General features: G+C 36.1%; 1 protein-coding gene and 1 long non-coding RNA gene across 3 annotated transcripts; one reads left to right on the top strand and one right to left on the bottom strand.

Annotated features, from left to right (window-relative positions):
- Positions 1 to 3,769: 3,769 nt before the first annotated feature.
- On the top strand, positions 3,770 to 6,963 carry LOC125146030. Its single transcript, XR_007144535.1, has 3 exons — positions 3,770 to 3,980; positions 6,001 to 6,104; positions 6,881 to 6,963. It is a non-coding gene; the product is annotated as an uncharacterized LOC125146030 (long non-coding RNA).
- Positions 6,964 to 8,392: 1,429 nt separating this feature from the next.
- LOC113636814 (agouti related neuropeptide) lies at positions 8,393 to 10,603 on the bottom strand. Of its 2 annotated transcripts, none has more exons than XM_027137148.2 (3): positions 10,274 to 10,603; positions 10,043 to 10,137; positions 8,393 to 9,129 (listed from the first exon to the last, which is right to left on the bottom strand). In XM_027137148.2, the coding sequence occupies exons 1-3, from the start codon at positions 10,407 to 10,409 to the stop codon at positions 8,929 to 8,931; spliced, it is 432 nt and encodes a 143-aa protein (XP_026992949.1). In that variant the 5' UTR covers positions 10,410 to 10,603; the 3' UTR covers positions 8,393 to 8,928. The 2 variants fall into 2 exon arrangements, with proteins under 2 accessions (XP_026992949.1, XP_026992950.1); XM_027137149.2 differs by having other exon boundaries at positions 8,393 to 9,120.
- Positions 10,604 to 16,872: the final 6,269 nt, after the last annotated feature.

Below are 16,872 nucleotides of genomic sequence, written 5' to 3'. Positions count from 1 at the left end.
AGAGTGCTGCAGGGATTTTTGGTGTTTTACCTTAAACATATCAGGGTCTAAATCATCTGTATTAACACCACCATCAGCATCATCACGCTAGCCAATTCTCTCTCTCTCTCTCTCTCTCTCTCTCTCTCTCTCTCTCTCTCTCTCTCTCTCTCTCTCTCTCTCTCTCTCTCTCTCTCTCTCTCTCTCTCTCTCTCTCTCTCTCTGTGTGTGTAACTCAGCACAGCAGAAACAGTTATATGATTCCATGACTCCATGGCTGGAAAATGGAGAGTGAGAAACTAAGCTCTTGCTCTGTTTTTTTTTTTTTTGGAGTCAAACCTGATTGTTGTCACAGATCAGTGAAATCTGAAAATAGCAATATCCCCCTGTGATGCCAGCAGCATATCAGATAACTGCTAACTTCTCACAGGAAAAAACAAAATATTTAACCAGCAAATTGGCACCAGTCACATCGCAAATATTTCACACAAAACATTTTTATCATGTTTCAGAATACTTTGCCTTTGTGTTCAGTATACCATATATTGAGCTTAGTCCTTCTCTTTCTATACACATTAATCGATGCAAAGATATTATTTGGCTGAAGGCTTTTTCTCAGTACACCAGTGACACTGATGTAGTTAGTGTGTGTGGTGAAGCGATAAAGTGAAGCAGAAATCTTGAGATTTTAATACAACCCAGTGCTTCAGCAAAAAACATAGATCCAAAACCAGTCATATGGTTAAAGAAACTGACACTGATGAAGGGCTTGGGACGAACAATCCAAGGGAATCCTCTGCCCTCATGTTATACCGTGAAGATGTACAGTGATGTACTGTATATTCCCTGGTAATTCAAAAACTCTGTGAGTAACAATTAAATAATAAATTAACAATTCAACAAGATGTTAATAAGTAGAAGCACACAATATGTCTCCTCCTCAAGCAGCAGGTATTTTTCTCATTTTCAACAAAATGAATTATTATGTTGGCTTTGTCGAAGCCAACATTCTGTTATGCTACTGGAGTTATTTTTCTTAGCAAACTTTTTATTAATTGCTACTCCTCCTAGAGCTTTAGAGCCACATGCACCAAAATCGGATATGTTGTAGACCCTGAATTTTGTTGCTATTACTTTTCTAAGCGATCCGAGTTCTGGTACTTCCGGTACCGGGTCTCAAATTGGCGTTTTTTTCCCATAGACTCCCATTACAAATTTTGGAGGTTTATAACTCAGCAAGCTTTAAATTATCTACACCAAACTCGGCCAGCTCCTTTAAGGTGATACTCTAAACAAATTTTTAAATTGGTGTACCAACTGGCCTTTCGATTGTACCACAGCCCCACCCACAAAATATGCTAAATCAAAAAACTTTTTCCAACATGGACATGTGACATATCAAAACACTCAGAACAACTAGGGGAACTTCCTCACATGTATTCTGATGACGTCATGTGATGTCATGTTAAAATAAAAAATTAGCACAACATGCATGTGTTATATCAAAACACTCAGTACAATGAGGAGAACTGGCTCACCTGTATTCTGGTCACATCACATGATGTCACGTGATGTCACATGAAAAAAAATTATTAGCACAACATGGAAATGTGACATATCAAAACACTCAGCCCAATGTGGGGAACTTCCTCAAGAGTATTCGGATGACATCACATGCTCGTCTCCAATTACCTCTAAATGTTTTGGCACCCTAGCTTTCTGTCCACTTGCCACCAAAAGTAACACTAACCCTTATGTCCATTCGCCTCCCAAAAAGCACCGGCCTTTGCATCAAAGATTGTTGCAACAAACTTTACAAATCTAGTTTAATTTGAAGTGGTGCACATGTGAAAGGAACCAGGTTGTCTGTACAGACAGAATGATAAAGAGAGAGAAAGAAATGGAATACATTTTGAGGAACTCTACCGTATGTGTGTGAAGAAGCCTTGGCACACTTGCTCTCATAATCTGTATAATTAAGAGGGTGCGTGCAAGCTCGATGATGAGTGCTGATAACTCATGCTGCTCCATAATTTAATTAGAGGTTTCTTAAAGAACGTTCATTCTGGCACAACACGACCAGTCAACATGTGCATTACTCACTCAATAAGTTAAACAGGAAATAAAGTCTCAGGTCCAAAGAAATAAAACCTCGTTTTGTTGACACTAATAAGAGTTTGTTCGTTCATTAAAAAGATGACTGCAGAGGGGTTGCAAAAACAGTTTGGTCTAGAAGATTCGTAAGTTCTCTGGTTAGATCATCAATAGCATCTGATTAAATGTCAACTACAGTAAATCCCAACTAGCAGGAACTCTTTGAATTTGATTTTAGTCAATCAATGTGCTACATTCCATTTCAGTCTGCTGGAGTCTGAGCATGAGCTTGTACAAAATTAACAATTAAATGAAAATGGAAGACACAGGGTATGTTTTTATTTGGCGATGCACATAGACACATAGGAGGCAGAGGCTCAGGGAAATAGCAGTGTATGTAAGTGTACATAAGAGTTTAATTATATAAAAACATTTTTTTATTTTGGGGTGAATACACAGCCTTCAGGTTCCTCTCAAGATTTCTTCCTCTTCCATCTAATGGAGTTTTTCCTCACCTCAGTCACCTAAGTCACCCCAAGCTTGTTCATTAGGTATAAATACAAACATATTTAAATATAAGTCTAATATTAATCTTGAACTTTTGTATAATATGAATCTTTTTATATTAAACTTTTTACTATAGTTCTTGTGTTCCTTAAAGCTGCTTTAATAATAATAATAATAATAATAATAATAATAATAATAATAATAATAATAATAATAATGGAGGCACGGTGGCTTATTGGTTAGCACGTTCGCCTCACACCTCCAGGGTTGGGGGTTCGATTCCTGCCTCCGCATTGTGTGTAAAGTTTGCGTGTTCTCCCCGTGCCTCGGGGGTTTCCTCCGTATACTCCGGTTTCCTCCTCCGGTCCAAAGACATGCATGGTAGGTTGATTGGCATCTCTGGAAAATTGTCCGTAGTGTGTGATTGCGTGAGTGAATGAGAGTGTGTGTGTGCCCTGCGATGGGTTGGCATTCCGTCCAGGGTGTATCCTGCCTTGATGCCCGATGACGCCTGAGATAGGCACAGGCTCCCCGTGACCCGAGGTAGTTCGGATAAAGCGGTAGAAAATGAATGAATGAATGAATGAATTGAAAATGCATGAATTAACCTAATAAGCAGTATGTAAACACAACAGTACATGTATTTTGCTATCAGAAAAATATTTGCACTAAGATAAGTCCTAAAGATTGTGAACTCTGATTTAAACGTTAATATCTTGCAGTTGAACAGAATAATGGCACACTGCCATGCACAGCTTGAGGTGTACTCCCATACACCTGATCCAAGTAGGTCTTGACAAATAACTATTCTGCTGGATCAGGTTATGCCAGCTGCATGAAAAAATGCCAAGCTCTACAATAGAGTGTTAAGTGGAGTGAAGAGAAAAAAAATCCTTGGAATAAATATAATATGTGTAATTACATAAAGTAAATGCAGCCAGCACACTCATATTGTTGTTATGTTGGTCTGTAATCCTCATACACAAACAGAAACTGACTTCTGTTCTTCTGTTGTGTGTTGAGAGGATTGAACAGGATCACACAAGGAATTAAAGTGCTGATTGATTTGCATTACATGCATCAATTCAGCACTTCTGGTCCTCTGTCTACTTCAGACTTTATTCGGAGCAACAAGTGACCACTCAGAAATATACACCTTTAAATGAGACTGAGGCTGTTGTCATGGAAATCCCTGATTCAGTTTTCTACCTTGTTTAGAGGACTCAATAACCCAAGAGCTTAGAATTACTCGAGTGAAACCTGTTGATTTAGTGCTAGTGACACTTATGTACGTCGAAGCCAGCGCATTTCACAAACAACCTGATGGCCTCATAAAGCCAACTAAGCAGAGACGCTCATCATTCTCTTCCTTGCTTTTTTGGCAGAACCTCACTGAGAAGGTTTGTAGGCAGCATTTGCTTTTGGCCTGTAGGCTGAGGTTTAGATTTGCTTTATGATGTGTGGGTATTAAATGCACAAAAGACCTGAGGCTGAATGTTGTACCAGATCTGTAATGAAATCTCACATCTTGACTTTAATACATCGATTTAATTTAACCTCATGCCTGAATTGATATGACTAAACATAAATGACAATTAGAGATTACACACACCCAGAAGACATTCAAATATACAAGACAAGGAATAATAAATCTTTAAATTAGCTATAAATCATGCAGGGGGACGAATTGAATTCTTGTGTTTTATAAGAAGGGATATAGACAACTAGTGCCTCCATCTGGGATAAATGTAACATTGCAGGCTAGCTTTTTATTTTCACCTGTTTTCGGTTTCCATCATCAGCATTGAATGTCTTTGTCATGTTCACGCCACAGTGGTGGTTAATATGAAGCTCATTTGGAAGTAAACACTCAGGGCTTGAAGAATTTCTAGTGTTTCAAAACTATTTGCTTTAATTTGCCTACTAGGGACAATAAATTCATTGAAAAGTTAAAAAAAAAAACAAATCGTTTTTTTTAAAACACAAATGTTTCTATTTTCATTTGTAAATGGTAACATCAAACCTACTTCTGCTCTCTGAGACGCTCCAAGTTAGCTTTTGTTGTGGCTTGGTAATAGTGCTGTGAGGTGTCTGCTGCAGTATTTATATATTCAGTCTATTGGAAAGCGTAAGAAGAAGATGGAGGTGGAAGTAAGGGGGTGACGAAGGTGCTAATGAAAGCTTTTCTGTACCCTCTCTATTTATGGTGTATATTAAAAGTCTACAAACTGCTTTTTAAATGCCATGATGTAAATAAAATGACACCAGGCTAAATTATGCTGGATCCTTTTCCACCTTTAATGTTATTATTGCACCCAAGGTAGATAAAAAAATAACTGGGTTGCAAAGATATTCACACGTCTTCACTGAGATTTCTTAAGACAACAACAAAACCACAAACATGTGGAAAACTAGGTAAGACTAGGCAAATAAAATACATATTTACAATCACAAAATAAACCGGTATATATAGGGAAGGTAATTAGTGAGAAACAAGGAACAGCAGTGCAGAGGGGGTGTGGTGAGGGGTGAGAGGCTTAGATAAAAATAAGGCCTACAATGTATTCCTTCAACTACAAGAACAAAACATTGATTTTGGCTGTAATAAAAGCAAACATACAGAAACTGGCAAATGAAATAAGACATGAAACGTCTCATAAAAGCTTGGCATCTACATGTAGCTTTAGCATCTCATATACTTCTTGTATATGAAACTCAATATTAAGCAATAACAATTATTTTACATTAAAATGCTATATTTAAAATTATGTGTCTTTTCTGTGACCTTTTGATTTTCTGCCCATGTGTCACATTTAGAATTTCAGACTCAGACCTTGATCTGATGTTGGCTTTTCTTGCTAATCTCTTCTGTTTGCTACGTTGCAGCAGAAAATGCTCAGGAATGCTATATCAGGTGAAGGAAATGATACAGACTATAGTGCATATTACTGATCAGCACAAACAAAAGCACACAATCATACCTGAACTTTTACCACTGTGTTTACCTTGAACAAGTCAAACCAGACAGATATATATTGCTAATATTTGACATTTTTGTGTAAAGCCTTACTCGTACTCAAAAATTGTACCTCAGTTTCATCTACAATTTCTATAGAATAATAATTTGCAGACACACATACACACACACACGGGTGTGTGTTCACGGTGTGTGTGTGTTCACTGCTGTGTGTGTGCACTTTGGATGGGTCAAATGCAGAGAACGAATTCTGAGTATGGGTCACCGTACTTAGCCGTATGTCACGTCACTTTCACTTTTCAATTACCACAGGTCATAGTCAAAGGTTAGATCTGTTGTGTTTTGTCCTGAATTGTGAAGTGAAGTTTTGGATAGAAACTTTAAAAATATAACAATCAGGATAGAAAGTGTGAAGTGATTTGTGAAGTATTTTTCCTCCTCAGGCTGTGGGGTTCCAGCAACTCCTCCAGTCATCAGCAGCTATTCCAGGATTGTGAATGGGGAGGAAGCAGTGCCTCATTCCTGGCCCTGGCAAGTGTTTCTGCAGGTAGAAAGTGTATTTATTTATTTATTTATTTATTTATTTATTTATTTATTTATTTATTTATTTGTTTGTTTGTTTATTTATTTATTTATTTATTTATAAATAGTTATTTTACTGTCTTTTCAAAAATGGAAATCACTGAAACAATGCACAGCACGGCTGTGTTTGTTGTACTAGGTAAACAAATCTGATGAAATAGATAAAAGTAATAATTAAAAAAAAACCTTTTACTCCAAAATGAAATAAAATCCAAAATATGTTTTATTAAATGATTTTTTTTCAACATTTGACTATTCTTGATTTTTTGGCACCCATCTGACATCAGTGACAATATCAGGCAAAAATGGTGGATCAGATAGAATAAGAAAAGACAAATAAATGAACATATTTGATCTGTTCTGCTCATGGAGCAGAATATATTAGAGTTGAAATGAATATTTTGGAAATGTTTTTCCGTGTAAAGATAGTTTCTGCATTGCTTGGATTTTTTAGGGATTGTCTTTTACGAGATTTATATTTGATCATTTATTCTATTATTTCTCATAAAAAAATTGTGTGAAAACCTCTATGCATATTCTCCTGAATCTTTTAAAACAAATGTTTCAGTTGAAAGAAATAATGTTTGTGGTTTAAAAAAATTATGAAAAAGGATTCGCAACAAAAGCAAATGTAACATTGTCTTATTCTATTATATCATCATTATCATCATCATGTTGCTGTACGTGATCAACTTTGAGAAGTATATTTACTTAATGAGAGGTATATATTATTTAATGCAGGATGTGAACGGTCTCTGCTTCTGCACTGGCTCTCTATTTAATGATTGGTGGGTTTTATCTGCTGCCCACTGCAATGTCAGGTAAGTATACATGTTTAAAATGTAGCTTGTGAACCTTATATTTAAAACTTAAATAAGATGTTATTCCCACTGCGGTACTTATACTAAATCTTCTACGTACTAATTAATGTAATTTTACAAGCTGATTTTGGTTAAATTTTAGAATTTTAATTAAATTTCATTTGCGATAACTTCCCATCATGTGGTCCTGGGAGAGCACAATCGGTCTGCTGTTCCCGAGGACATCCAGGTCTTAAAAATCAAGGTGTGCACTTTAAATTCCAAAATCTTTTAAATTATCATTTTAAATGATCATTTCTTTTTTTAATGTATGCAAATATCATTCTTTAAAAAATTATTCCAAATCCTTAAAAATCTAAAATTACCTTGGAATTATTCTAAAATAATAATAAAATAAATCTAAGATCATTTTAAAATGAAATGGTAGTGAAATATAACACTTAATGAATTTAATGAACAGGATCCAAGGAAAGAACACAGTTTTTCATTAAAATGTTATTTATTTAAGGAGGTGTTCATACATTTTTGAACTATGGAACTTAATAATAATAAACTTTACAGTGATGTTTAATATCAGATTAACCACCAATACAATCTGCTGAAGATTAAAAATTGACTACAAACATATACATGTGCTTTTAGGGTGACTCAGGAGGCCCTCTGGTGTGACAGAAGGATAATGCTTGGACGCTGGTGGGTATCGTGTCTTGGGGAAGCGGAATGTGTAGCACCTCTACGCCTGTAGTCTATGCTCGTGTCACTGCGCTCCATTCCTGGATGGATGGGATCATAGCAGCTAACTAATATACTAACATTAATAAAGATGATTCGAGATCCTAATCTGGTATTTCTGGTGGTATCTTATAGACAAAGTGGAGATTGTATGTGCTGGTGGCAAACATCAATATAATTCATTTACAGCTCTAAATTGATTCACAGAAGATGCTATACATCTCTGAGGTGATATTTATGGACACATTATAGGTGAATCTTGTCAAAATGTATCAGGTCATGATGAACTTATTTTGGATCTGTACATGAAAAACTGACATATGAGCGGTGAGCGGTGAGAGATCATTACCTGTTTGACTACCGCACTACATATTCCTATTGTATCAGCAGTATTTCATTCTTATCAGTATTGCATAGACCGAATGCAAGCTCTACATTCCAGGCACTACACGTCACCTCCACACAAGCATGTACACCCATGTCGCCAAACTCGAAATGTACATAATCATAACCCAAACAGGGTCTAGGAACAGGGTGAAAAATTCCACAGTCATTTAAAAAGAACTTAACTGACATCAACAAAAACACAGACATGTGCTTTGCTTTTTATTTATTAATGACACACAATTCTATAGGTTTAATAACAATATAAATAATATAATGTTTGCTAAAGTTTTTAATAAAATAAAAAACACCACAATTTTCAAATATATTTGTACACGTATAAACATTTACCAGTACAACAATATGTGGTCATTGTTGTCTACTCTGAGTTCATGCCTGTGAGGTTTTATAAACTTTTATCTTTGCATTGTATTAAGGTTTCCTTTACATAATATCATTTACTGCATTAATTAACAAGAACAAATCATTAAATTTCTGAACAATTAGAAATGTTAACAAATACACTAACTAACAATAATGTATAAACGAAATCAACTTAACCTAGACCGTCTTTCTAAATGTTGGTAATCACCTTAACATATGTTTTGGTAATCAATAAGTTATAATTTTGGCAGGTAGGTCTGCATGCTGGTTCATTGTTTTAAAAATAATATGTGTTAATGAGTGTTTAGTTTATGTTTTGTTTAATGTTAGTTCAGGGCACTTTAATGTAAAGCAGTACCATCATGGATTCTTGTGCATACTAACAAATTTGCATTTGGCATAAGGTTTTATTTTCACATCTGCATATCATCTTTAACCCAGCCTAATGCAGGGTCAGTGTTGCGAGTGCTAGGCGCGTCTGTGTTTGCAGCTGTGGTCCATGCTGCGACAATAACAGAAGGCTTTGAAAAAGCGGCAGTAGCAGGTATCGCATGAGTCACAGCAGGGCAGCTGATGGCCCAGGCATGACTGCTGATGCGGGATACATCGACCTGGTGAACGTGTGCCTCTCCTCTGGAGCTGTACTGCATCTGCCATGTCCTGTGGGAACTAAAATGTCAGCTGTTTAACCCTACGCTTATTATTTACCCAAGGTTACACAACTGACTAGTTGCAAAATTTACTTCAAAAATAAACCCTAATACAATTTAATAGACATTTAACATATGTAAATAATTACTTTTTACATTATTATTATTATTATTATTATTATTATTATTATTATTATTACATTACTTATTATGACATATCAAGCCTTGTCTTAATGTACCATGCCTCAAATACACAGATTAGGTTATAAATACATGGAAATTACAGACTGGGTTATAAAATACTTTTTAACCAAACACACTGCTGTGAGCAGATCTGAAGGTTTGTTCGTTAAATTATATTCTATAATTAGTGGACTCATCTCACCACATGACAACAACAAGCTCCTTTCTTTTCTGTTTCACTTCACAAACTTTTCTTCACACTCAGACACACACACACACACACACACACACACACACACACACACACACACACACACACACACACACACACACACACACACTAAAATGCTTTAATGCTTTACTTAAAAAAAAAAAAGGTTTTATAATTATTTTTCAAATGCTTTATTTAAGTTGTTACATGTAAGTATGTAATTTTAAGGTGTTACATATCTCTGTATGATATATATGACAAATAATGCTGTAAGTGTTAAACCGTTGTCCATCATTTTACTATTTGTTTTAACTATCAAACAATGATTACTATTTTTAAGAACTTGTTTTGAATCACTGAACTGAATAATTCATTGCTGTTGAAAAATATAATAATATCATTAAGAATCAAAAGCCAGGAATTTGGCTTATTTAGTCTTTCTATTGTGCCTGTTAAAATGCACAATAATGCTAATGCATCTGTTAAACTATTGCAAAACAGTGAAGGGAAAATGAGGAAAAGGCAAAATCAAGCCTACCTCATCATAGGAAACAGGATCCACCATCAGCTGTTCCTCGACTGAATCGATTTGAAGTTGTACTGCATCCACTGCAGGACCTGAATCTTGCACGGCTATGAAATCAGAGTCAGAAATATCACTTAACATAAGAGATGCTACATCATTTCACATAAGCAATACACCTGAAACTTGAATACATTTACAAAGTGTTGCTTGTATAGTTAATATATTTTGAGATAGGTCACTTACTGATGTCAGGGAAGAACGAGGTATCTGTCCTCCTCAGGCTCGGATGTGAGACCTCCATGCGGTTATTGCGGACGAGACCCGACGCCACCTGGACGGCGCTGAGACTCAACCAGCAGAAGATCACGACACACAACATGGTCACTTAGTCACAAGTGTTTCCTCCAATCTGTCTCTGTTAGCAAGCTGGTTATTCTCTGGATTGAGACGAGGCTTTAGAGGCAAAGTACAGTAATAAGACCCGGGATACTAGTTTGCTCAATTAAAATCTGTAGGGATTGGGAAAGCTCTAATTTTAAGGTTAAGCTTAAGCTTAAGATTACTTCTTATCTGTCAACATGTAACACATGCAGTTTGAAACCACTATACTAAGATGTTTTCAAATGATTCCCAGCAGAATAAAGCATCTAATTATAAATCCCAGCACTTTCTGGTAAGCTGCCCTTAAAGTTCTAACTAAGAAGTATAGTTTATAAGCCGTGTAATTAAACCCAGGAATTTGGGAAATCAACTACTGCTGCAAAAGATGTTTTTCATGTATAACAACTAACAAGTAAAAAGTAACGTGTAATAAATTGTTCTGTGTTTATCTTTCATGCAGAATCTATCTATCTATCTATATTTTTTATACTATATGCAAATAATGTATATAATAGTCATCTTTCCTACCTGCAGTGTTCCTCACCTCTGATTTTAAGGTACCCAACTCTTGTTTTTAAGCCTCCATGAAGTAGGAGGAGTGAAGCCACATGATCCTAATCAGTGGGAGGGGAAGTAATCTCTTACGTCGTGCTCTTTTCACTCTCACACATACACATGCTAGTGATGGGAATTCCAGCTTTATTTAGTGACTCAGAACACTCGGCACTCAGCCCAACGATAACAGTCTACCTCATCCGTTTCTAAAAGGCTTATTGACATTCCCCCTAATAGACTTCCATGGTTTAATTCAATTCTAAAATTTGTGATAATCAGCATAAGATTATTGAAAAAATATTTCTTCAACGCTCTATTAGAAATATTAATTACAAATACTGACAAATATGTATTCCTGTATGCAATACTATTAAACCTGTTGTACCTACATGCATGAAACTTTCATAAAAGGATAAATTTACTGGAGATTCCTGTGGACTTTTTCTTTATATTCACCTCCCATGTACAATATTCTACGATTATTTTGATCCAGTTCTATCAGGATTCCACGATTTTGTGATTAACAGCATTAACTCAAAATCAAGTAAACTCCACAATATTCAAGTCATGTTGTGTAACATCATCACAATGCACATTCAGCCAAAACCCTCTAACACGAGTACAGTGATCTTAGAAAGTATATGTGTCTTCGCTGGTAGGAATTTAAATAAAAAATAAAAAATAAAAAAGCTCACTGTAACAAGTAGCAACAAGATCAAGTGATTTTTTTTTTGGCTGCAGCAATTAAAAAACTCTGCTGCAAAAGGCCTGGAGGAACCAATTATTCTAACAAAAAGGAGATTTGTCATCCTCACAGAGAAATTAATTTACACACAAAGTTTCAGAAAAGAAATTGTGTTTCCTTTTATCATATTGATTATTTTGCTTCACCCTTGAAATGGGGCATTCAACCCTACGTTTTTTTCTTTCATGCTGTTTCAATATATTATGAAATGCCTAATAATACAAATAAGTTCAGTCAGAGCCAATAAAAGATTCGAATTTGATGATTAGATGATATAAAGTAATTGTAGATGATATAAAGTAATTGCTCTCGATCATTCTGCCATGCCAAATGCCTCACAGTGAGTTTAACAGGATGCTTCATGAACGGGGTGGCAATATCTCTGATTAATTACACCTGGGGCAGCTGTGTAAATGTGCTAGCAGGGACAAGCCTTCCTGTCTTTCAAAGATAAAAAGAGATTCTTATTAAGTTTCATTTCAGACATCAACATCAGATTATTTTCTCTTGTCTGATTGATTGTTTTTGGATTATTTTTGCACAACAGTACCAGAACATGGTGGTAAGGGTAATACAAAGAAAGACCACAGAAACAAATATATCCCGTTCACATACACATAACAAAACAAAAGCATAAACATTACATAACATAATCGGAGACAAATAACACACACAAACAAAGTGTGACACTCAACAATGACAAAAACAAAGACTAATACAACAGAGCAGGTATAAATAGAGGAAAACTTTAGGCATAACATAATACAGGTGAGAAAACACGACTATAAATGAGTGAAAATACCTGCGCCCTCTGGTGGTCTGGCATGGAAAAGTCTTAAATGTTCCTAACAATATTTCAAGACAAGTCAAAAAGCTTTTATTGTCATTTCAACCATATATAGCTGGTGCAGTACACAGTGAGATGAGACAACATTTCTCCAAGATTGTAGTGCTACATAAAACAAAGACAGGGCTAAGGACTTAGTAAGTAATCCCAGCCACATAAAGTGCAACTGTGCAGCCTGGTGCAAACAGTGCAGGACAAGACAACAAGACAGACAAGACAGTGCAGAACAAAAGACAATGCAGACAAAAAGTTACAAGACAAAGCAAAAAATACAAAAAAGACAATACACAAAAGACAATAAAAAGAAACAGCGCCGACCGACCAGTGGAAATACAGTATGTTCAGACAATATTGTGTGCAGTAATACTAGAATGAACATACAATCTACAAATTAGTAAAAAGCACACATGACCTAACCATATGTTTAGTGTTTTTTTTTTGTAAGATACTTTACTGTTAACATTTTATATGCCATATGGAAATAAGACTTTCATATGCAGCATATACTCAGCAGCTGTGGTGGTTTTACACTGAAAACCAACAGTGTCTGGTTCAATTTATATTAACTTTCAATCTTAAAAAATTCATTTGGTTATACTGATTGAAAATGTCTGATAAGTAAATAACGACTTCACAAACTTATTTGCATATTCGCACTGCTCAACCCTGATAAACTCATTATTAAGCATTTTAGTATTTAAAATCTAAGATCATGAACATCCTTCTTTGTTAATGGTGTTTGTTTCTCAGGAGAACCTTGATCACCCCCCCAGTGTATTTTTCTAAGGAAAAGATTATAAAAATTCTGTTAAAAAACATTTCTGTAGAAACGTCGGCTCCAATCATTCATCCCAAAGAGAGTAAAAGCCAGCTGAGAGAGTTGAGTCCTTCATTAGTCACACATAACTAACACACATATGAACACTTACACAGACATGATTGTTTTATTAGCACAGAAAGCACCCAGACAGTCGTGATCACCACGTGGATTTTCCATTATGGTGCTTTCCTGTTGCCTCTTAGATGGATGTGCGTAGATGTGAGAAAGCATGCTGAACCAAAACAGAGTACAAAGTGAACGTTTCATTTTTCTTCTTTCATTAGATGTTTATTACAGCTTGGTAAACAGTGCATTACGTTTACTTTAATGCATCAAAATCTATCCTACATGAACTAGTTACTTTTGCTATTTTTAATGAATGACGCAATAAATGAGGCAAGCAATTTGTTTAAGGGTCTGCACATCAGCGTCAATCAGCTCAGCAAAGCCATTTCTTTTGCTTTTTGTCAGAATTTGATTGACTGAGAAAATTTGTGGAAATGGATAATAATGTGCTAGCAATATTTTTAGGATGTTGATCATGAACATCAAGTAAAATTAAATTTCCTGCCAATACAAAGCATGTTTCTTGCTAAACGAATGTTGTTCTGATAAACATGAAATTACGTAGAAATAATAATGACAGGAAGACTGATAACAGTAAATGTGTGCACAAACATTTATGGAAAAGGTCATTGTATATAATGCGTTAATTATCTTTTTTTTTGTTTTGTTTATTGAAGTGCAAAAAAAGTGCATTTTCCAGTTTTTCAGCAATAAAGATCAGCAGGAGTTGTCACATGAAGTAAGCACAGCACATGAATGAAGACAATCTTTAAACCAATCAAATTTAAAAAAGCATACATTCTGTTGTACTGAACACATGGCAATTTCCATCTAGTTTTTCTGCACAATTTACTGAATCTTTTTTTTCTTCTTAAAATGGAACAAAAGATTGAAACTATCTTTAAGCAATCATTAGCTATGAGCCAAATTAAATGTTTAACCCTAGCAGGCTTTTAGTGGGACTACATTAAGGTCATTTGACACTAGAAATACTGGATTTTTTATTTTCTGGTGCAGGTCCCAAGGTGTGATTCCCCTCTGTTGAGATTTTCACAGTTCTTCAGCCCTGCTTTTGTTGCGCAAACGGCCCCATCACCTGTGAGGCCTGGCTCATTTGCATTTGTTCACTCAGAGTAGCTCAGATCCAAGGCAGGCCAAACCTCTGTCTGTGACGGAAACCTTCAAGGCCTATCTATACAAAATAGTCTGTTTAATTTATATAAAAAAATTGGTTTATTATTGCCATAGTGCATATCATATTTATATAACCCTTGTGCAGACCTGGGGTCTATTTGACTCATCTGGAAAGTTTAATGTGTCATAACTTGGGTTTCCTTTTACATATTTGCCTGAAATTTACCAGGATTGTTCCAAATTATTAACTTTGCAAGTAAAATTAATCTTGTCCTCCCGGGTCAATTTGACCCGGCCACATTTAGTGGGGCAATAGGTCACACTTTTACCCTTTTCAGCGCAATGAACATACATACCTGTACAGACACAAAAATGCACACATAAAATGTCCACTAACACACGCACCCAAAACACACACTCACACACCACACACACACACACACACACACACACACACACACACACACACACACACACACACACACACACACACACACACACACACACACACACACACACACAAATTGGGCATTGCATTTCATTATGCCTTTTGATACACTTTTGCTATGCCTTTGCCTAGCAGAGGAGTGTGTATGAGACATGAGGAGTGTGTTTGGAACAGTAAGACTGTGTATGAGACATGAAGAGGAGTGTTTATGAGACATCCCTTACTTGGGAAAGAATGAAAAGTTGCTAATACATGAATAAAATGAAAACTTGCTAACACTTCAGTCTCCAACGTATGTTTGTAGACAAATGTCATAAGCTGAGTGAAGTTATGGTCCATGGCTTTTGACATGTTTTTACACATACAGAATAAAATGTTGGCCAATGAAAATGAAATTACATCAATGAATTATAACACCAAAAGTGAATTTTGAGAACAAGAGCCCAACATGCCTCCACAGAAGATGCACCGTGGTACTGGGAAGCCCTGTCTGAGCCAGACGACAAAAGATGGCACTGTGTGGGTAGAGATGGACATTGGAATGTCCAGTGCAGTAGCAAATTGCTTGTGCTTCACTGAGCAAGCTGGACCCTGGGCGACTGGGGTACTTTCCCAAGTAAGGAGATGCATTGCAGACATATTTGGTCTCCAAATCCGTGGCCATCCAGAACTTGATCCCAAATTTGTCTGGCTTGGTTGCGATATACTGTGTGAATGGACAACAAGCCATGGTAGGGAAGAGCTGTTCATCTATGGTCATGTGTTTTCCTGGAGTGAAATTCTCAGCACAGTTCTTGTTGAAGCATGTCCAGATGTCGGGGACCGCAGCAAATTTGTCTGTTAGAAGGTGTTGTAGAATTGAAATGAATCCATCTCTTGGCAATATCTCTTTGAAAGCCAGGAGATTGTTTTGAAACCATTTTGACCATTTATAATGTCAGTAAATAATAAAACCTGTTTTTTCCAGGTCAAATTGACTTGAATGCTTATAAAGTAAAAATTCTACAATGATCACCATTCTGTGTGATAAGCTTACATTTTGAACATTTTACACTTATGTCTATTTTGCCTACCAGATGCCATCTGATCACCCAAAAACGGGCTACACACACACACACACACACACACACACACACACACACACACACACACACACACACACACACACACACTCACACACACTCACACACATACACACACACCACTCAAAAACTTGGCATAATTTATTGTGAATAAAATTTCCTTTACACCTCTTATGCTTTTATTATATTTAAGTTATAAACAATAAACCTCATGATATTATGCCATGATTTTAAGTAAAATAAGCAGAAATGATTAAATATTATTTTGGATAACCACTGGCTGGTGTATGTCAAACATCCCCAGGTCAAAGCTGACTGAAGCAACTAAATTCATGAATAAAAGAGAGAAAACAAATATGATTTGAATATGAAAACACAACATCTGTGTGTGTGTGTGTGTGTGTGTGTGTGTGTGTGTGTGTGTGTGTGTGTGTGTGTGTGTGTGTGTGTGTGTGTGTGTGTGTGTGTGTTTCGGCAGATCATATTTTGCCCTCTGCTTGGCAAAGGCATTTCAAAAGTGAAATATTTACAAATGTGTAGCTTTTTGTTTCTGGAGGCCTAATGAGATGCAATGCCCAATTTGTATGTGTGTGTGTGTGTGTGTGTGTGGTGTGTGAGTGTGTGTTTTGGGTGCGTGTGTTAGTGGACATTTTATGTGTGCATTTTTGTGTCTGTACAGGTATGTATGTTCATTGCGCTGAAAAGGGTAAAAGTGGGACCTATTGCCCCACTAAATGTGGCCGGGTCAAATTGACCCGGGAGGA

Source organism: Tachysurus fulvidraco, chromosome 1 (genome assembly GCF_022655615.1).
Source record: "Tachysurus fulvidraco isolate hzauxx_2018 chromosome 1, HZAU_PFXX_2.0, whole genome shotgun sequence".
Taxonomy (NCBI): domain Eukaryota; kingdom Metazoa; phylum Chordata; class Actinopteri; order Siluriformes; family Bagridae; genus Tachysurus; species Tachysurus fulvidraco.
Note: the sequence above shows the minus strand (reverse complement) of the source record. Positions and strands in the feature narration are given on the sequence as shown.